The 19871-nt window shown below is 55.5% G+C and overlaps 8 protein-coding genes across 8 annotated transcripts; 2 read left to right on the top strand and 6 right to left on the bottom strand.

Annotated features, from left to right (window-relative positions):
* Nucleotides 1-1068: 1068 nt before the first annotated feature.
* On the top strand, nt 1069-3897 carry HMPREF1541_07036 (uncharacterized protein; the record flags this gene model as incomplete). The annotated part of the gene is made up of 1 exon (XM_008721361.1): nt 1069-3897. The coding sequence occupies one exon, from the start codon at nt 1069-1071 to the stop codon at nt 3895-3897; it is 2829 nt and encodes a 942-aa protein (XP_008719583.1).
* Nucleotides 3898-4434: 537 nt separating this feature from the next.
* HMPREF1541_07035 (uncharacterized protein) lies at nt 4435-7608 on the bottom strand (the record flags this gene model as incomplete). Its single annotated transcript, XM_008721360.1, has 1 exon — nt 4435-7608. The coding sequence occupies one exon, from the start codon at nt 7606-7608 to the stop codon at nt 4435-4437; it is 3174 nt and encodes a 1057-aa protein (XP_008719582.1).
* A 441-nt stretch (nt 7609-8049) lies between these two features.
* On the top strand, nt 8050-8433 carry HMPREF1541_07034 (uncharacterized protein; the record flags this gene model as incomplete). The annotated part of the gene is made up of 1 exon (XM_008721359.1): nt 8050-8433. The coding sequence occupies one exon, from the start codon at nt 8050-8052 to the stop codon at nt 8431-8433; it is 384 nt and encodes a 127-aa protein (XP_008719581.1).
* Nucleotides 8434-9654: 1221 nt separating this feature from the next.
* Nucleotides 9655-10197, bottom strand: HMPREF1541_07033 (uncharacterized protein; the record flags this gene model as incomplete). The annotated part of the gene is made up of 1 exon (XM_008721358.1): nt 9655-10197. The coding sequence occupies one exon, from the start codon at nt 10195-10197 to the stop codon at nt 9655-9657; it is 543 nt and encodes a 180-aa protein (XP_008719580.1).
* Nucleotides 10198-11749: 1552 nt separating this feature from the next.
* On the bottom strand, nt 11750-16219 carry HMPREF1541_07032 (uncharacterized protein; the record flags this gene model as incomplete). The annotated part of the gene is made up of 1 exon (XM_008721357.1): nt 11750-16219. One exon carries the CDS (start codon nt 16217-16219, stop codon nt 11750-11752), a length of 4470 nt encoding a protein of 1489 aa, XP_008719579.1.
* Nucleotides 16220-17073: 854 nt separating this feature from the next.
* HMPREF1541_07031 (uncharacterized protein) lies at nt 17074-17946 on the bottom strand (the record flags this gene model as incomplete). The annotated part of the gene is made up of 1 exon (XM_008721356.1): nt 17074-17946. One exon carries the CDS (start codon nt 17944-17946, stop codon nt 17074-17076), a length of 873 nt encoding a protein of 290 aa, XP_008719578.1.
* Nucleotides 17947-18376: 430 nt separating this feature from the next.
* Nucleotides 18377-19303, bottom strand: HMPREF1541_07030 (uncharacterized protein; the record flags this gene model as incomplete). Its single annotated transcript, XM_008721355.1, has 1 exon — nt 18377-19303. The coding sequence occupies one exon, from the start codon at nt 19301-19303 to the stop codon at nt 18377-18379; it is 927 nt and encodes a 308-aa protein (XP_008719577.1).
* A 156-nt stretch (nt 19304-19459) lies between these two features.
* HMPREF1541_07029 (uncharacterized protein) lies at nt 19460-19870 on the bottom strand (the record flags this gene model as incomplete). The annotated part of the gene is made up of 1 exon (XM_008721354.1): nt 19460-19870. A coding segment is annotated over one exon (411 nt), but the record flags the coding sequence as incomplete, so codon positions are not given.
* Between the last annotated feature and the right edge of the window lies 1 nt (nt 19871).

Here is a 19871-nt window from a genome sequence, read left to right as displayed (position 1 = left end):
CACGTGAGGCGGAGGATGGGCGCTCAATCCGCAAGATCTTGGCATGATGCCTCGACGATTCGCAGGGTCTTCTCTCGGCATGGGGCTTCAATGTGTATCGCCGTGCGCATTATGTCGTGTTGGCAGTATTTCCAGGTGCAGTCTACGGAGTACTACGAGTGACGTCCACTATGAAGAGCGTCGACAGACCCACCTTGGCGTGATCGTCGCCCGTGCGGTCGACGAGGTCGGTCCACATACCCATTTTGGCCAAAAAATTGCGAGTGTGTTTGATGAGGTTGGTCGACGAACTGTGACGACGACACCACTAGACTAGCGGCGAAGATCATGAGCGGAAATGATCTGCCGCTTCTTCAAGCGAAACTCGCAAGCTATTCTTGGCCAGGTGAGTTTCATAACAGTCGTTATCCCGAGATAGCAGAATATCGCGACCGGAATCTGTGGATCCACAAACCGACACCGACGCTGTGCCAGCTCGGTCTTTGTCTTGGCACGATGGCATGTTGGCAACGCTCCCCCACCTCCCGCCCGTTGCCTAGCCGCGCAGCCTGGCGCTTGTAAGGACTCTCAGGGACATCTTGCAACACCATATGGAACTTCTCACCATACAATCTACGAGTACTACAGTACATTCGGGAGGTTTGTGGCGGGTATGCCAGAGTCCCAGTAGACTCACCCTGAATGCTCCCACGAGGTCTGGCCATGTTCCTCGCCAAGTCTTGTCGCATGCACTGCCCCTAAATCCATGCCAGACTAGCAGTGGTAGCGCTGGCAATGCTCGTTTCAAACACTAGTGAAAGATCATGCGTACGTCGCTAACGCTAAGTTCTAGGCAACACCGTTATGAGCCGATCAACGCATGGAACAAGTCCCCTCCAATCAAGTTCGGGCAATTACGTGCGAGGGTGGACGTTACGCAGGAGGTGTTGACGACAAGCCAAGGCAGTGCGTAGGTGCAACAGTTTGCACTTTATATCCCGACATCTTCCTGTGATACAGTTGCTCCTACCATTTACTACATCTCCGCCTTGATACGAGCGAGTGATCGAACTCGCCACCCCTGTCGGAATGCGGCTGGCTACCTATACTACCTCACCCTTGGCCTTCCTAGGTCTGGCTGCTTTTGCAGTTGCACAAAGTAGTACCGATCTATCCTGGGTGCCCTTTGATCGCGACAATTTCGACGGAAATGTTGCTCTCGATACGAATGGTGATGTTCAGCTCTTCTGGAGGACTGGAGACACAAACTCAACGTTCGGGATCGCCTCCCGATCAAGCGGCTATCTGGCTCTAGGTTTCAGCGAGACTGGTGCAATGACTGGCGCTGATATTGCTCTGGGATACAACGACGAGGATGGCAACTTCATATTTGAGAACCGCCATGCGATGGGGTTCGTTACCCCTCAGGTGTCCCAGGACCAAGAGAACAACATGCGACTTCGAGAAGGCCAGCAAGCAGATGGAGTTACTTCATTCGTTTTCGAGAAACAAAACAGAGCCGACTGTCTCGAAACTCAGATCGATGTTGCAACAGATGCATGGCAATGGTTCATCTATGCGTTTTCTGATGACAACAACTTTGCCATACATGCACCCGGCAACAACGGCAAGAAGTACGTCAAACTAGGCACCGGCCAAACCGTCTCGAGAAACGAGGTTCATGACGTCGAGAATGCCATGAACTTTACTGTCGTCCAACCTGAGGTGACTATTCCAACCGCGGAGACTACCTACTGCTATTCTCTCCATAGAATGCCGGAGGGAGAGACGAGTTATCTGCTCGGTGAACGACCGAACCCGTCAAGTGAGCTGCTCCACCATTTGGTTCTCTATGCATGTTATGATCCCTCTGATGAACTGCTGGAGATGCTTGATGGAGAGCCCAACTGTGACTACGAAGAGTTCTCCAACCCATGTAATGGTTTCGTCACAGAATGGGCTCCTGGCATGTCTGGTCGCACATTCGAACCTGGTTTTGGCAAGCCCTTTGGCTCCGACCACTACGAATATGTGATGCTGGAGACACATTACAACAATCCGGAGGGACTCGAGGGCGAGACAGACGCTGCAGCTTACACGTTTCTCTACACCGAGGATCCAGTGGAGACTGAAATCGGGACGTTGACACTGGGTGACTTGCAAGTGACTGGGTGGTTCCTTGAGCCTGGCAAGGAGATAGTGCCACATTCTACAGTCTGCACGCCCGAGTGTACAGACCGTTGGCCCTCTGAAGGAATCACAGCGGTCTCGGTCTTCCATCACATGCACTACCGTGGTGTTAATGCGCAGGTTCAGATCATTCGAGACGGCAAAGAGATCACTCCTCTGTCCACCCTTCGCCACTTTGATTATGGTTATCAGTTCTCCAAGAACCTGGACTCCATCCAGTTGCTCCCCGGAGATCAGCTCATTACCACTTGCGAGTTCGACACCTCGAACGACACCGAGCCGGTCCCTGGTGGTCTACCAAGCAAACACGAAATGTGCTTTGCATGGGTTGACTACTACCCGGCCAACGGTGTCCTCGCTTGCACACAACGAGAAATGGGCAACTCTCCCGAGAACCCTATCAACGGAACAGCAGCATTTTGTATGGAATCAGCCTCTTCCGAAGCAGACAGTGTATACGACTCGCCGTTCCTCACCGCCACGTTCGAAAACCTCACCGCCACTGGTAACTCCTGCCCTGCCGATAACGCTGTATCCGGACCTGGAAATCAAGCCGCAGTCTTGAGTACCTGTCCCGAGACCGATGTCTGTTTCGCACTCAACGTGCCCGAGGAATCGGCCAGCTCCAGTTCGGGCGACATCTACTTTCAACTCTCGGCACCAACAACGTATGCGTGGGTAGCTCTTGCGCAAGGCACTGCGATGAACAACGCCAACATGTTCGTCATGTATAGTTCCGCGGATGGCCAGAACGTGACGCTCTCCCCAAGAACTGCGTCGGGACATGTCATGCCAACGTACAACGAGGCGGCTGACATTTCCCTTCTGGAAGGCACCGGAATCTCTGATGGCATCATGACGGCCAATGTCCGATGCGGCAATTGTGACCGCTGGGATGCAGGCACCATGAGTCTGTCAGGCGGCAGCAGCGACTGGGTGTATGCACACTCACAAGGCTCGCCTATCAACTCTGATGATACGAGTGCCACAATCTCGCAGCATAATGGACAGGGTTCATTCCAGTGGGATGTGTCGCGTGCTACGGGAGGCTCGGGTGGCAACCCATTCACCGATGCGTCATCTACAACAACGACTGGATCCGAGGGACAAAACTCATGGCAGCAGCTGTCCACACAGGCACAGATGCGTTTCGTGCAAGCTCACGGAGCACTAGCTTCCATCGCATTTGTCGCTTTGTTTCCCATTGGCGCCATTCTTGTCCGTCTGACCAGCTTCCAGGGTCTGCTCTGGACCCATGCCGGCTTACAGGTCTTCGGCTACACTGTCTTCATCGCGGCAGCTGGGCTTGGTATATTCATCGCAAGAGGCGGTGCTTATCTGCAGGAGCCTCACGCCATCATCGGCCTGCTCCTTCTTGCCACCCTCTTCTTTATGCCGTTCCTGGGCTTGCTCCATCACCAAGTGTTCAAGAAGGTCCAGAAGCGGACAGTGTGGTCTTACGGTCACATCTTCACTGGGCGGGCCATCGTCATCCTCGGCATGATCAATGGTGGCTTGGGGCTTCGCCTTGCCAGCGCTGAAAGTTCCCACCGGATCGCATACGGCGTCTTTGCCGGCTTGATGGGTCTTGCTTATATTGGTGCGATTGTTTTCGGTGAGTACAAGCGTTCTCGACAGTCCTCACACGATGCGGCAGCTCCCTCGTCAGTCTACCGTGAGTCGAAGCGGCTCAATCGAGACGAGAGCGGCAGTGATGTATCGCGCTAGATGAGAACCAACTTGGCATCACACGATATTCCTCCGCCCACAAGGTGTCGAAGGTGTTTCGTACGGTGAAGTTTGTGGATAGACGTCAGTCACAGCGCGGCTGTAAGCGGCGATTACATGGGCGTTGGGGGTGCTTCGTGCGAAGGTAGTGGTTGAGCTGAAGACTTCGTCGTGCTTCAATGAGGAAGTAGCATAGATTGCTTTAAAACATAGAAACATCTATTATGTTAGCGAATGGGATATTTTTTTTCTTGGTCAGTACGCTTTCAGCTACCAGTACTCCCCAGGCACGTGAATCCTCGTGCCACCAACTGACTGCACCAAGTCTCGAAGCCAATGTAGCCGCTGCAGGGCGCAAGTTGTTCAGTGTCGTTGGACGTTTGCGAGGCTGCCCCAAGGGAGCGTAGAGCCCGGCACAGACAGTGCATGAGCGAGGAGTCAACGGAATCAGCAATATTCAGCAAACCACATTGCTTCTCGTAGATCAAAAATTCGTCTCATCATTGTCAAGATACCCAATCAAGCAAGCGGCTTTCATCAAGAATGGTCTTCCCCCTCGAGATTCAACTGCCCCTCTCCTGCTTCCTGCTCATCAGGCTTCGCCGCTCCCACCCGCCGCTTGACTTTTTTCTTCCGCTTGACCACCGCCTCATCATCCGCCCCAGCCGCAGCTAGTCCATCCCCATCCTCCACGACTGCCGCCGGAGCTTCCCCGGCGGCAGAAGGTTTCTTCTTTTTCTTCTTCTTCGTCTTACTAACCACGCCTTCTCCCGCGTCATCTCCCCCCACCTCCTCGCCTGCCCCTACATCCACACTCTTTTTCACCTTCTTCTTCTTCTTCCTCTTCACCACCCCACCCTCAACATCCACGCCTTCAGCATAGCTGACGCCCATGCGCTCCTGCGCCCGCTGCAACTCAAGTCGTTTGCGCTCCACCTCCGCCAGCGCGGCCGCCATCTCCTTCTCCTCTTCTTCGCGGCGCAGGAGGTCTTCAGCCGTCAGGGCCGTGCTGCTGGGTGACGAGTCTGAGAGGGAGAGGGCCGCGAGCTGTGATGAGGGGATGCTAAGAAGATTTCGCGTCGGGCGCTGAGGGTGGACGGACAAGGGAGCTGCCGTGCGTGGTGTTGTCGAGAGGGATGACGCACCAAGGGGCGATGCGCTGCGGGAGCTGAGATCGGGCCCGTCGAGGGTTTCGTCAGCTGCGATGGCGAATTTGCGGATGGGTTTCTTTTTCGTGGGCTTGGGTGCTGTTGCGGAAGTGGAGGCAGGGTCGAGTTGCAGGTCGATGATGGGTATTGAGTCTATATCGAGGTCATCGGCGCTGCCATTCGCCTGGCGCAGGGCATCGTGTATGGGAGTGTTTGTACCGTTCGAAGCAGTCGGGCCGATGTAATATGGGTCATCCCGTGCTCGAGCAGCACGCTCTGCTCGCCGCCTTGCCAATGTGTTTGGTGATTCTGGAGCCGACTGATATGACAGAGGTTCTTCTTCGGCGGGTCTAACGACATCAGCCGACGATATTGCTCGCGCTGATGGCGGAGGCTGCAAGGCACTTGGTTGCCGGATGTCTGGTTCACGATCATGATAGAAAGCGTCAAAGGCATCGCTTTCCATTCCCAGGTCGTCGATGACTTGAGAGGCGGAAAGAATGTTCGATAGTTCAGGGTTGATAGGCGTGTCGAGATCGAGGTCAGCTGGCAATGGCACTTTCGACTGTGCGACAGCCGACACCGGATTGAGCTCGAAGCCTGTAAACAGTCCAGGAATGACGCCAGATAGCAGTAGTGGTGCATCGTTAGAGTCCGAGGGATGTGACGAGAGCGCCTCGGAAGATAGCTTTAGCAGCTCGAGGAATGAGACTGCGCGTTCTTGAACTTCAAGGCTTGGGTGTTGTGAGATCGTCTCGAGAAACGTCGTGGTTCGCGCTAGCAACAAGGACAGTGTTGATGACTGTGCCGAAGACCAGTCCACAGCGGCCACCGTCCAGATATGCGACATGACTTTGGGTATAGCTTGGCAGAATACAGCCAGCGTCTCGGCGGATAACGTTGGCGAAGAGACATGGATGAACGAATTCAGGACCTCATTCGGCGAGGCCAAGTAGGAAGGAAACTCGCCGCAGACCCATGCCGCCGACTTCAATACTGGGGCTTGGCCGCCTTGATGGGCCGCAAACACTATGGTGCGGTTCGAGAAGAGGAGCAGCGTCTCTGCCGCTCTCGTCGCTTCCGGGCGCAGTTCCTTGACCCGAACTGCGATGTCCAAGATCTGTGAGCCTATTCGCGCACCCAGCGTAGGACTGGCCGTCAACATGTTCATGTGCTCTTCTGAGCCAGGCGTCTTATCTGCCGGAAGGTGCCGCACCGAGTGAACCAGGATGTCAAGGTACCACTCGAAGTCGGTGATATTGGCATACGTGCCCGTAGAGCACATATCCAGTATTCTCGCGATGATCTCATGGCGATATTCATCTGGTATGTGCGTCGGTCCAGAACTCCTCTTGTCCTGCACCAGCCTCTGCTCGAGATCCGTATCGCTCTCGTCGTAGCCGTTCGCCGTGGCATCCGCTTTTGGCGCATTCGCCAGCTGCTTCAAGAGTCGGTTCACCAACGCCATCAGGTTGTCCGCGTCCACCATCCCGCTCACCAGCTCCAGAGCTTGCATCTTGATGCTGATATCCGGGTCGTCTAGGCACGCCATGATGACGTCCTGCTGCTCGCTCACCAGCTGCGGATGGCTGCTCACAATCCTATTGAAAGCCAGTAACGCAACGTACTTCAGGTTAGGATCGCCGTCAAGCACAATCATGCCCCGCAGCTTGCTAATGCACAGGTCCGCTACATCGTCAACGTCAACACCTGCCTCCGCACCGTCGAGAATGCCGCCTTGGATGATCCCATTGATGCACTCATACAGCAGACTCATTGCTCCTGTTTCTTTTAATATCCGCGTCAGCGGCCGTACCAGTTTCTTGACCAGCCGCGGCTCCAAGGGCGTCAGCACCGCAAACAGCTTGATGATCTTGATCGCCATCCAATTATTCTTGTCCGACGTCAACAGCTCGAACAAACGAGGCGCCAGCGATAGGAAGTCCCTTGGATTCCGCCAGCCTAGCTCGCACACCACATTGACCGCCGCCGCCGTGACGCTGCTGCTCTCCCCCTCATCCAGCAATCGCTCCTTGATCTTCAGCCAACTGACCTTCAACGTCTCCGGATACACCAGCGCGAGCCTGTACAGCGCGACCACAGCCTTCTTACGCACATTCGGCTGGCTGTGGCTGACCCTGGGCAGCAGCTCAGTCAGGATACTGAGCGCCAGCTCTGCGGTCACGATGTGCGGGATGGTCGTTAGCGGCAAACCCAGAATGGGGATCTGCGGGCTCGTCAAGTCCTTCTTCAGCAGATTCTCCGCTAGCATGAGCACCTCGGTCTCAGCGCGGAACGTCTGCACGGCGGCGAGGTAGCCGACGCGCTTCTGCAGCGGCTTCGCGGACGACATGACCTCGAGCACGTTGAAGGCCGCCCAAGCCATGTCATAGCCGAACATCTCGAGGTAGACGAGTTTGAGCAGGGCGGTGGCCTTGACGTCCAAGTCCTGGGAACGGATTTCTGTGCGGCATTCTCGTAGCGCGGACTGGATGTAGGTGGTTTCGGAGCCCTTGTTGTTGCGGAGGCCGCGGATCAGATCGACGAGGGATTTCTCGAACATGGTGGCGGATGATTAGAGATGTGAGATGTGGATGGACTATGTGTGGTGATGGCGGGGAGGCATCGCGTGCGCGGATTCCTAGGAAGTGATGGCGCCTTGGAGGGGCGGGTGGGCGGTCAGAATGTCGGATTGGTCCTGAATCCGCAGGTGTCTTTACGTGTCTGAGACTCTCTAGTCAAGACTCCGACACACCGTTCGCGACTTTCTTCAAACTGTGCGTGGAAGTCTAGAGGTTGCACAGCATAACGATGATGAGTTCAAGTCCTTGAGACGTCGTGCAGCGCCAAGGCCTCACATCATCGAGTCCCAAGCCAAGGGTTTGCACTAAGTGGCCGCGTCGGCCCGCCGTAGGGGAAACTGCCTTGGAGCTTCACCTGAAGAACAATTCCACTGCCTCTACCACTCCACACTCTTCACACCTCGACACAACACGACCTCACAATGCCACCACGTCTCCACCGACCCATCTTCCGCACCACCACTTCCCCTCTCCGCCCGACCCTCCGTTCCCTCTCAACAACCCAACCACTCCGCCAACACCGACCCACGCCCCCCCCAGCATCAGACACCCCTTCACCCCCCCGCTACAACTTCTACCGCACGCACGGCCGCGCCTTCTTCAAGTCATTTACTTTAGCCTTCCTAACAATGCAGCTCGTGCAGTGGGCGTGGCTGGTGGCGGAGACGGAAGAGGAAAAAGACGCGCGCAACGCCGAGATCCGGAAGTTGGAGGGGGAGGTGAGGCTGTTGGGGGAGGGGAGGGGGAGTCATCGGCTTAAGGGGGTGGGTGTGGGTGGTGCTGGAATGGATGAGGAGGAGGGGTGAGGTGTGAGGTGTGAGTGAGTGAGTGATGCGGATCATAGCTCGAGGCAATCGATGGAGATAATGTGGGTTAGCTGCCTGGTTGGGTGGGTGGGTGGCTAGCTCGGCCGGCCGGCCGGCCAAAAGAAGTGCAATATAGGTGCCATGGCAGGGGGGGGTTTTCGCGAGGGCGACGACGACTATTTCGCACCGCGACACGATGACGCACGCAGACCGGCACCGCTGCGGCTCTGGATGCCGCTGACATCCCTCGATGCATGCGCCTGCGCCAGCAGACCCGGTTACCCTCGTCCACGTCCGCTTCGACAACAAGCCAATGCCAGTCAGCGACGAAGCAGCCGATGAGCCTTCAGATACGCACAGTGGTCCCCTACCACCGCTTTTAGGAATGACTAGCGAAGCCTTTTCGGCGGTTGTACGTTGTATGGAAGCCAAAAGCTGGCTACCGGGTCCTGCAGCTTCGGTCCGGCCTCGCATCGCAGCAAGATCTCCCAGATATCGGAAACCACGGAGGGTGGTGTGCCTAGGCCAGGGCAAGGCCATGGCACGAAAGGGATCGGAAGAGAGGTCGAGACGGTTTAGCAAGCTAGACGCAAGAGCCAGCTACTTCATCGTCCTCGAAATAGATCGGATCAAACAGACCGGATTACGGAAGTCAAAGACTGAAGGAAGAGAAAAGGGTCATAGGCCATGATGGGCCGTGTTCGTTTCATATGCGTAAGAAAGCCACAAGCGGAAAGCTGCCGCGTGCTGTCCCGACTCTGTGTCTGGCTCTGTACAATGGGTGTTTATATAATATACCACACGCCTCTCCTGTTCCCCCAACTCTGTTCCCCCGTAAAACTGGTTCCCGTACCACTGTCTTCTTCTCAATGTCCATACCATACCTCCCATTCTCTCGTCAGTATGTGTCTTGCTGTGTTTCCTTCGTGCCGGGTTTGGACAATCGTTGCTTTGATCCAGACTGGGGGCGCTTACGAAACACCGTGTAGAGAAAGGCGAAGCCGGGATGCTGTACTCCTAGATCTTCGATGTTTGTAATATCCGTTCCAAAACGCCTCGCTCGTGTAAAGAAGGTGGTATATGTGCAGCGGTCGTGCTGCGGCGTTTTGAGTTTTCGGTGTCTCGACCATGTGATGGGTGTCGAAGATCGCAGGCCAAACCCAGAGATGTGTCTTTATGGTTTCGACCAAGCGACGTCAACATGGTCAAATCGAAGGCCAATCAGTTGATCTCGCTAGTCGAGTTGTTGCTCTTCCAGACACCACCGCCCAACGCCTTGGTCAAGCCAACGGCCAGGCCGATGATCAAGCCGATCAGCAGAACGGCGAAGGCAAGTTTGATGGCCAGCCGCTGTTTCTGTGACATGGCTTTCCATCTGGAGACCTTGGGTTTGGTCATGCAGTGGCTCTGCTTCTTGCCTAGATTCAGACGCCAGGAGCCGTTGCGGAGCTTGCCCGAGTCGACACTGCCTTGTTTCTCTCGGATGACTGCCGGTGTGGCGTTGGTTGACATGGGCGTGAGGCCCTGCTCAAGGTCTTGTACGGTGATATTGATGGAGGGTCGAGGTTTGTTTTCTGACGGGCGAGGCGAGTCATGGTTGTAGAGGTAGAAGGGGCTGGATATCTTTGCGTTGGCGCAGGGATTGAATTCAGACTTCGGTCGGGTGTGGCCGGTGGTGTCGAGGGCCTCGTTGTTGTTCTCAAATGATAGCCGAGGAGGGGTCTGGTCGTGCAAGAGGGCGGGTTCTGGCTTGGTGGGAGCCATGGCGGAGTGACAGGTCAAGTCGACGTGCAGGCGCGCGATCGACGCGTTCTTGCAAGGCGTAGGTTGCAAACAGCAAGATATCAAGAGTCGATAACGGATGCTGCAACGACAGATGGGCTACCAGGTGAGGATCAGAGTCTTTCTATGAGGCCATGGCACCAGCTCCGAAGGGATTGGCTCGGGGATCGGAAACGCGAATGTGGAGGTCGAGGTCAACGCGATACGAGTGGTGCGATGATGATGCGTGTGCCGAGTCGTTATGGTGGCTGAGTCGTCATGAAACTGTCAAACACGACGGCACAGCTCCAACAAGCACCTGCTGGTCCGGATGACGAAGGGGTTGGCAGGAGGAATGCAGATAGACGGGAAGAGAAGCTCTTGTACTACGTACATAGCCCCCGGAGTCCCTACCCTAGACCTGCTGGACATGCAGTTTCACACCACTCTCGATCTTGTCGATGCTTCCGACGTGGCACGACCAGGGCAGACGACGGCTGGAGTCTGGAGACGGGATATTGGCGCGTAGTGGCCATAGCGGTCTCGACCAGACGAGGTACAGCAGTGTGGCCGTGGAAATTACGCAGCCTATCGTGGCGCCGGCGTGAGGTGCAAGACGCCCCGATTGGGCTTGTATTTCGTTAGTGGGCCCGGCGAGGACGGGGTCACCCACCGACTTAGTCCTAGGCGGTTAGGCCCTTATCCTTAACCGTGATGCGATCGACAGGCACCGGCGCACCGCCTAGGACACGCGAGACAAGGTTCCGCCTACGCCGATGGTCAAGCAATTCTCTTTCCAACAGGTTTCCCAAAGGTAAAATGCTGGCTGTGGCTGATTACTATCGGCCGTCTCTTTTGACGAGAGGTGCATCTGCAAGAGAGATGAGACCATCAACAGCGCGGATGCATTATCGACTCCTCCTCCGAGAAGAGAGCGAGAGTGACGATCCAGGGGCACGCATACAACCCGCAGCTCGCTTGCTTGCAAGTGGTTCTGGGTCACGGCGCCGCATTCTCTTTGGTCCATCTTCAAGCATTGCATGTGATCGCTGGCTAGGGTCTCAAAATATCTGCCACTCTCCAGCCACCATCTGATACAAAGATCGCCGGATGTTTTTGGATCACCAAGAATGCAGGCGGCAAGAACAGGGCAACTCGGATAGGCTGTTGAACCCGTCATTCTATGAGCCTTTCAGCGCCACAACTGTAAATTCCGAGGAGAAAATAGAAGTACTCCGTACTCCGTACAGTATTCAATAGTCTTAGATTATTAAAATCTTATATAACGTTTGGGTTCGTCCACGTCAATAGCTCATCAAAACAGCTGAACATATTTTGTCTGCTCCAGTACTCCAGGCCCATGGTCAATGGCTATGCAATGCTGCCGCGAGTAATCACTCAAAATGATGGTGTTTGACGTCAATGTTGTTGATGAAGACGATGCCGCTTGCAATAAGTTCGCTGTGCCAAATTAGATGTCGCTTGAATCCGTCCTCAAGATGCCGGTACTTTCTGCTCACTCAGCCGTCTCACTCAGCAGAACCACCTCATGTCACTACGATCTGAAAAAGTCCTCCCGCGTGATGTGGCTCTTATCACACATGCCTCTGAAAATGCCCCCTTGCTCGAACAGCCTGATGGGCGAATCCAACTCCGCAATACTCCCCTGATCCATGACGCAGATGCGATCATAGTTGATGATGGTCTTCAGTCGATGCGCGATGCACAGTAGCGTCTTTCCCTCGAAGCCCTCGCGCATGGTGCGCTGGATGCGCTCGTCCGTCTCAAAATCGACGCTGCTGGTGGCTTCGTCGCACACGATGATGCGCGAGTTGCGGACCAGCGCCCGCGCCAGAGCCATCAGCTGCCGCTGGCCCAGCGAGAAATTCAGGCCTTCTTCCTCTACCGTGCTGTCGAGGTGGATGCGCTTCTCCGATGCTGGCGCATTGACCACCGAAGTCGATGCAAATGCAGTTTCTGCTGTCTTGGGCCGCGCCTCCTTGTTGGTAGGGCTTGTGGGGATTTCTTCGCCGACAAGGTCAGCTTTGCGCAGTGCTGACCACAGCTCCAGATCCGAGTGCTCGTTGAAAGGGTCGAGGTTCGAACGGATGGTTCCGCGGAAGAGCGTCGGGTCCTGTGGGATGATGGCCAGCCGCGATCGCAGATCCGAAAGGCCCACGGAGGAGATGTCAACGCCGTCAATGGCGATCTGCCCATCTGATAGTTCGTTCAGACGGAAGAGCGCAGACATGATGCTGGACTTGCCTGCGCCGGTACGACCCACAATACCGATGCGCTCGCCGCCACGAACCTCCATGGAGAGGCCGCGCAGCACCAGCGGTAGCTCTGGTCGGTAGCGCATCGAGACATTGGCAAAATTGATCTGCCCAGCTTGAGGCCAGGAATCGGGCACCTCGCGCTGTTTGAGCGGTGCTTCTTGGTCGAGTTGAGAGCCATAATAGTGCAGACGCTCGGTAGCATTCATGTTGTTCTCAACCTCGGCAAGCTGGCGAACAGTGAACTGGATCATCTGCACGATGGCCAGAATGTAAGACAGGACTAACCCGGCGATACTGGGGTTGACGCTGAAGCGATCGGTGACGACCAGAATGGCCACTGTCAGCACGAGTAGATTACCGATGAAATCCAAACGGACTGCCAGCCATCTTTGGTTGGCAAAGGTGAGATAGTATGCCGAGTTCATGTCGTCGAGCGCTTCTCTGACCCGCAGGGTAAAGTACTGTTGCAACCCATATGCTCGGATCGATGCCACACCTGAGATCGATTCGGAGAATCTGGCGAACACAGACGACCGCAGAACGGCTTCATGCCGCTTGAGCTCTCTTGCCGACGCGCGATAGTAGCTGGCTGCAAACAAGAACAGCACAAACAATGGTCCGAGGGCCACAGCGAAGAAGTGGAAGTATGCGATAATGAGCGCGAAGACCGACACAATCATGCCGAGCGTCAGAAAGTACATCCGCATCGCGTCCGTGAGATTGTTGTCCATCGAGTCGACATCCTTGGAGAAGCGATTCGTGATGCGACCCAATGGTGTGGTATCGAAGAAGGCCATCGGTGCCCTCAGAACTCTGGTGAGCGCCTTCTGAAGCAGAACCTTGCTGGCATTGGTGCCGGCGGTGGACAGAATAGTGGCGAAGACGAACATCAGCGTCGCTTGAGTGACACCCAGGGCGGCATAGATACCGATGTACGCCCCCGTCGAGTATCCGAAATGATCGCTGACCCACCAAGACAGCCACAAGCTGGTCACGATATTCGAGCCTTGTGAGAGGACCAGCGATATGGCGATGAGTGGCCACATGCCCCACCAGCCGGAAGACTTGACATAGGCGCCCCAGACGGACCAGCTCACCGACTTCGTTGCTCGCTCCTCCTGCTGCATCAACGCCACAGCCTTCTTCTTCTTGCTGGCCTTCTTGGGTTTCTCCTCGTCTTGATCTTCCGGATTGTCAGCCTTGACAGCTGCGTCGTCTTCTTGAGCAGTGGTAGCCATCAACTTCTGGAAGTCGACGCTCGATGCCATGAGGTTGTCAAAAGTGTCTATGGCTTGGATGTGGCCATCTTCCATCCAAACGATGCGATCGCAGCGGTTGAGGACGTGCAGTTGATGTGTGGCTAAGATGCGGCATTTGTCCTTCATCAGACCACAGATGGCTTTGTCCATAATATGGCGACCGACGTGGGCGTCAACGGCGGACAGTGGGTCGTCCATGAGCACAATGTCGGCGTCAAAGTAGATAGCTCGAGCAATATTCAGCCGCTGCTTCTGTCCACCAGAGAGCGTGATGCCTCTCTCGCCGATCTCGGTACGATCGCCTGCTGGCAAGATGTCCAGATCTGGTCGGAGTGCACAAGCATCAATGACCGAGTTGTACCACTTGGTATTAAAAGGCTTGCCAAACATAACGTTCTCCTTGAGTGTCGCATTCTGGATCCAGGCATACTGCGGGCAGAAAGCTCGAGTGCCAGCCATGTGCACTTTGCCGCCCGTCTTCCTCATATCACCTGCCAAGGCCGCGAGTAAAGAGGTCTTACCACTGCCGACTGTGCCAATGACGGCAATGAGCTCATTTCGTCCGACCGTCAAATCAATATCCTGGATCTTGAATGGGTCTGATGCCGTGATCTCGCTCGATGCATCGCTGCTGGGCACCTCGCCCTTCTTCATGCTCTTCCGCTTCTCTTTGTCATCCTTCTTCGCCTGCTTCTTGGCTACTTTGGCATCTTTGAGGTCCGCCCTGGTCTGGAAGGTGGCAACTTTCTCCTTATCGACAGTCGCCGTCCGCTCCCAGGTGAAAGTTGCATTATCGACTTGGACAGCATGTTCCAAGTGCTCGTCCCAATCCACTTCGTCCTTCTGCTCTTCCTCCAGAAGAAACTCCTGGATGCGACCCATTGACGCTGAGGCGTCGGTAACTTGACCGATGACCAATGGCAACAAATTGAGGGGCAGTCTGAGCGAGTTGAAGAGGGCCAGCGAAGAGAAGACCCTGGCCGGATCCAAGTGGTGGTCCGTGAGCGAGTAAGTGATGAAAGACAGCATAGACGCAAAGACAGGCATAGCCATGGCCAACGCGTTGATGGCGTTCCTGATAGCCAGCAGAACCTGGATCATGCCAATCTCTCGTTTCCGCAGCTCCTTCAGTCTCTCAAGGAAGCTGGTCTCCCAGCCAAAGAACTTGACAAATCGGACCGATCCCAGAATTTCTTGAGTAAGAGTGACGCGCTGATCCGTGACCTTGTTGATCTTCTTCCGGCGTCGGAAGAGGATTTTGATGGTTTTGGTGAGGGCCGGTACGCACAAAACGAGCAAAGCATACCCAGAAAGGGCACTGTAGCCAAGATTGACGCACAGCACCACTAGGACAACAGCGAGCTGAATGGGCGATGTCCACATGAGATGGAACATGCCTGATGCTTGGTCGACACGGTACGTATCGACACTCATCAGATTCACAATCTTGCCATTGTTCCACCCAGTGCCGTCTCCTGAGACACCGGAACCTCTGTCTGGAGTGGTTTTCGGTCCAGTCTTGGGGTGCAACCGCCTCGAGAGTGCTCGCTGCAACGCAGGCCTCTTGACTGATTTTTGTGACAGTGCTTCGGGGCCAACAATGCCATTATCGATGTCTTCGTGGTCGAGTGCTTTCCCTCCGGCCTTGGCGCGTCCAGAGATCTTGAGCGATTTCTCGAAGATAGCGTTGATGAGCACGGCACGTGCTTCGCCGCCCACCATCATTCCTCTGTAGATGAACTGGTTCGTCGCCGTGCTCTGGCAGATCTGCATGAGCGTGATGCCAACCGCCAGTCCAATGCCATGGCCGATGTGCGGCGCGGGACTTCCAAACTTGTCGGCGGCCCAGGCGTCATTGGCGAACTGAATGAGATATCTGGTGGTGAATGGCGACACGACTTGCAATAAGGCCGAACTCAATGCGCAGAAGCCTCCTAGCAGGAACTCCTTCCGATGTGCATCGTACAAGGCCCACAGCAGCGGATTACTTTCACCGCGCGCTGCTCTTCGTTTGAATGAGGCCATTAGTCTCGTCACCAAAGTCTCCGAGGACCGGTCTGGGTTGACCAGCCAGATGTCCTTCAGCTCCAATGTTCGTTTGTAGCCCACGGTCATGAGCGGCGTGATCCAGTGAAAGAGTATTATAGAGAAGACGCCGGCATTGTATTCCCGGCAGACCGTACGCTCCTCGGGCACGGGCGGCGGCTGGCCTCGCCGCAAAGGATTTAATCTACGATACCATGGTCGTTTCTGTGGCTCTTCTTGCTTTTCTAGAGGCAGGCTGGCCTCCGTGTTCGTTGTTACATTGGAGGCAATCTGCTCCAGAACCCCATCTTCGCTCTTCTGGCGACCGACGCTGCGCAGGTCGCGTGGGACCTCGAGATATTGTCGAGGCTCGTCTCGTTGACTCAGTTCGGGCTCGGCCTTCTCGGTCGAATTTTCGAGAGCGCGCTCGACGTCCTTCTCGTTGTCATTATTGCGCGTCATGGCGCGGTGCGGAGATTAGAGACGACGATTTGGCGAGGAGGAAATGTTGCGGGACAACAAAGCCATGCTCTGGGGGCTGCAGAAGGGAAAAGGGAGCGAGTGACACGGTGTGAAGACAGTGAAAGAGCCGGATGTCGGCTCGACAAAAGGACATGGGCACCAACATCCTCGGCCACCTGTTCGCCTCTGCGATAAAGCATTTTTGCGAGCCGGTTCCCCATCACAGAGACAGTGGTGTCGTAATGGAGTATGGCGGGCGTCGATGCAGCCGAAGGTGGATGCTCACCGCGCCTTGAACGTGTACCGATTGGATGCCTGGAGATGCCTGTCAGTCAGTGCTCGGGGGTCATTGGATGGCGGTCTGTGCCCCCCGGAGCGGCAGAGAATCGGCGGACCTGGTGCTTAACAATCATCATTCAATTCACAGTTTGGTGGTGCTCTGGCTCGATCGTGGCCTCGGAGTTAGTAGAGGCGCAAACCTAGTTGTCTACGACTACTATGCTGAGCAATGTTTTGCCCCTCTACATCAACACTTTTGATGGTTGCCTGGGTGTTGTCTGGCTTTTCCGGGCCCGAGTCTATCGCAGTCCGCGCGTTCGTCAATGCATCGTGATGCATCTGTAGAATGCAGTCTGGACCAAGCCGCTCAGCACAAACGAAAGTCTCAGGAAGCATAATGGGGGGGTACTCCCCAAACCTTTAACCCCGGGGCTGCTCCAGTAACTCACCGACAGCTGCCCTGTTGCCCCGCCCGAGGTCGCTCTACACAAAAGTCCCACGCACGCAGTCATCTCGCCGAGAGCCGGTCCAATACCTTATGCAACCGACATGCGGCCGCAGTGCTGCTACTGTAGCTACTCTTCAACAGCCGTTCGCTTTGCATACTCCTGCTGCGTGTCCCACGTTCGCCTCAATTCCCGGAGCTTCCCATCCGTCACGTTCCAGCAGTCCTCTCCCAAGACAAACCTCAGAAATCTTCGCCCATCTTCGTCTCTCACGTCTTCTTTCTCCACCGCCACCTCGAACATCATGCGAGCCGCCTTCTCCGGATCTCCCTTTGCCTTCCCGCCCAACTTCCCCACCCAAGCCAGCCTCTTATTCACCACGTGCTCCCCACCATAGTCCCCCTCAGGCCTGACCACCTGTGCTCCCTCGGACCCGAAGGTGGTCCTGAACGCCCCGAGCACCATGACCGCCACCCTAATCCCCAGACTTTGCACTTCCATCGCTAGCGCCTCGCTCGCCGCCTCCAAGGCAAACTTGCTGCTCGCATACACCCCGTTGCCTGCCACGCTGATGATTCCCGTAGCACTGCTGACATTGATGATGCACCCTGCTCGCCTCGCCCGCATCCCCGGCAGAACCGCCTGCATGATCCTGACGGGCCCGTAGAAGTTCGTCTCCATCTGCTCGCGATACAGGGCCTGCGGCACCTCCTCGACACTACCCAGCACGCAGTAGGCTGCATTGTTGACCAGCACGTCGATGCGTCCGTACAGTGCCTCGGCGACGCGTACCACCTCCTCGACATCGTTGCCCGTGACGTCCAAAGCCAGCCAGTGGCCGCCGCCGGCTTCGATTTCGCGCACCAACTCCCGTGTCCTGGCCGGGTTGCGCGACGTGGCGATCACAGTGTGGTTCTGCGACAGGGCATAGCGCGTGATCGCCAGGCCGATGCCTTGGGAGGAGCCGGTTATCAGCCATACGGGTGGCTGTGCATCTGACATGCTAGACGAGGCACTTGGTAGCTTGCCTAGTGACCCGACTTTGATGTATCGTTTTGCTTCTGCTAGACGATAAGCCCTCTGGCAGTCGCTGTCCTGAACATTTATATTTCCGAGCGACTGTGCCAAGTCCAGATTTCGATATGCTCGGGGTTTCCTACAACTGCCTCTGTAAGTCCGACAGGATACTCGGAACTATTCAGAGAAATTTTGTCTTGACCAGTGATGGAGCGGCGTCCTAGTCGTGTGGCCCTGATGGCAGATGTGCCTGTAATTGGCGTGAGCCAGTAGGTGAACGTTGTGCTGGAGACCAAACTCCTGGCTTTCGGGTTTAACGGGACTTATGCGTGTCGCTGACGGTCCGCATCGTTGTGCAGAATGATGCACTCATTGATGTCAGCTTTCCTCGAGGTCACGCACACTCACGAAGCCTTTAAATGAGGATGAACGTCTGCAGTACCCCGGTAGGTCTACTCGGCCACGACTCTTGTGCTGGAAACGCGAGACCGACAAGCTTGTAGCAGGGTGCTGTAGGCGATGAAAAGCTCGCAATCGCGCGGGCTTCCCGCAAAACGAATCGATGGCTGGAACCGCTGAGCGAAACGACAATGTCACCGATTCTCGCTGTTTTGGGCACATAGTACCACGGACCCAACTTCCCTATATTGGAGCTACATGGGTTGTCCATGTGAGAGGCGCATTTCATATAAGAGCTGCAAATAGTGTCTAAAGCGCCGTCCAACGCCCAAGTTCGCTGGAGGACTCTTGGGACGAATTCCGCGACCTGTTTTATCGGTAAGCCATCAACGTCCCACCAGTCGGAAACTTTGGCTGCGGACAGCGTCAGAACCTCGAACTCAACCACGCCCTCGAGCATGAGTCGACCCACAGCGGCGAGATCCTGTCGTGGAGGCTGTCCGTACTGTCTCAGCTCGTTGTCCCGGTCGGGAGGTAGGTTTGGCAAGCTTCGCGGCTGATGTTGACGCCAGTCTGTCACCCATGATGGCAGATCTTTGGACATGAAACGTGTTCGACGGTCCTCGACCACTACCAAGCAGTCCAGATTCCGGTCAGTATTGATGAGAAACTTGATCACGTCTTGGTAGACTTCGGAAACGCTCTTGGAGTAGTCGATGGGGAAATCTTGTGGTTTGATATCTGCTCTGTACTCAACATCCATCCGGTTGGTGGCACTGGAAATCATGCCAAAGATTCCGTACACCCGATCACGCTCATCCGTGACCTTGAAGGCCGTGCCGTCACGGAGATGCTGCATCCAGTGACGGGTGTATCGGGTCTTACTGGTGGGAGGCTCGTAGGTATATCGATCCGTTCCGCCGTGCTGATAATGACTGGCCATGATAGAGAACGGTCCAGGCACCAGGTGTCGCTCAGTCTTGGGGTAAACGTGTGGCGCATCTTCTGTGTCGAAGACTGTAGCCTCTGCGCAGGTGATAGTGAGGGACTCACTGAGTCTGTCGAGGTCGCAATCCGGCACCCTGAAGCTGGGTCAGGAAAGAGTCAGATGGACGGCGGCGAGAACCTCCTGGCGGCACCACGTCCGAGACCATAGTTCCGCAGAAGCAAGTTGCATCAGAGTACGGTGCTGGTGCTCAAAAGCATGAAAGCATTCAGATTTGTGTATCAGTCCGTCGCAATAACGCAGATCCGCTTCGGTTAGGGGCAAGCTGGTGAGCGTATGTGGATGGTCCAGCCATGCGATGACCTTGTCAGCTTTCTCGAATATCCTCAGCATATTGCGAACCTGAACGGACTTTTCAACCATGTCTTCTTGATTGATACACAATGAGTCGATCCAGACATACTTCTCCTGCGTCTCCTTGCAAAAGTGAGTCAAAATTCGGACCAGGCTGCTGGGAACTATGACGGACTCGCCGTTGCAGGTGATGACGGATTCAGACGTTGGA

The sequence above is a fragment of the Cyphellophora europaea genome (genome assembly GCF_000365145.1).
Source record: "Cyphellophora europaea CBS 101466 unplaced genomic scaffold supercont1.6, whole genome shotgun sequence".
Lineage (NCBI taxonomy): Eukaryota > Fungi > Ascomycota > Eurotiomycetes > Chaetothyriales > Cyphellophoraceae > Cyphellophora > Cyphellophora europaea.
Note: the sequence above shows the minus strand (reverse complement) of the source record. Positions and strands in the feature narration are given on the sequence as shown.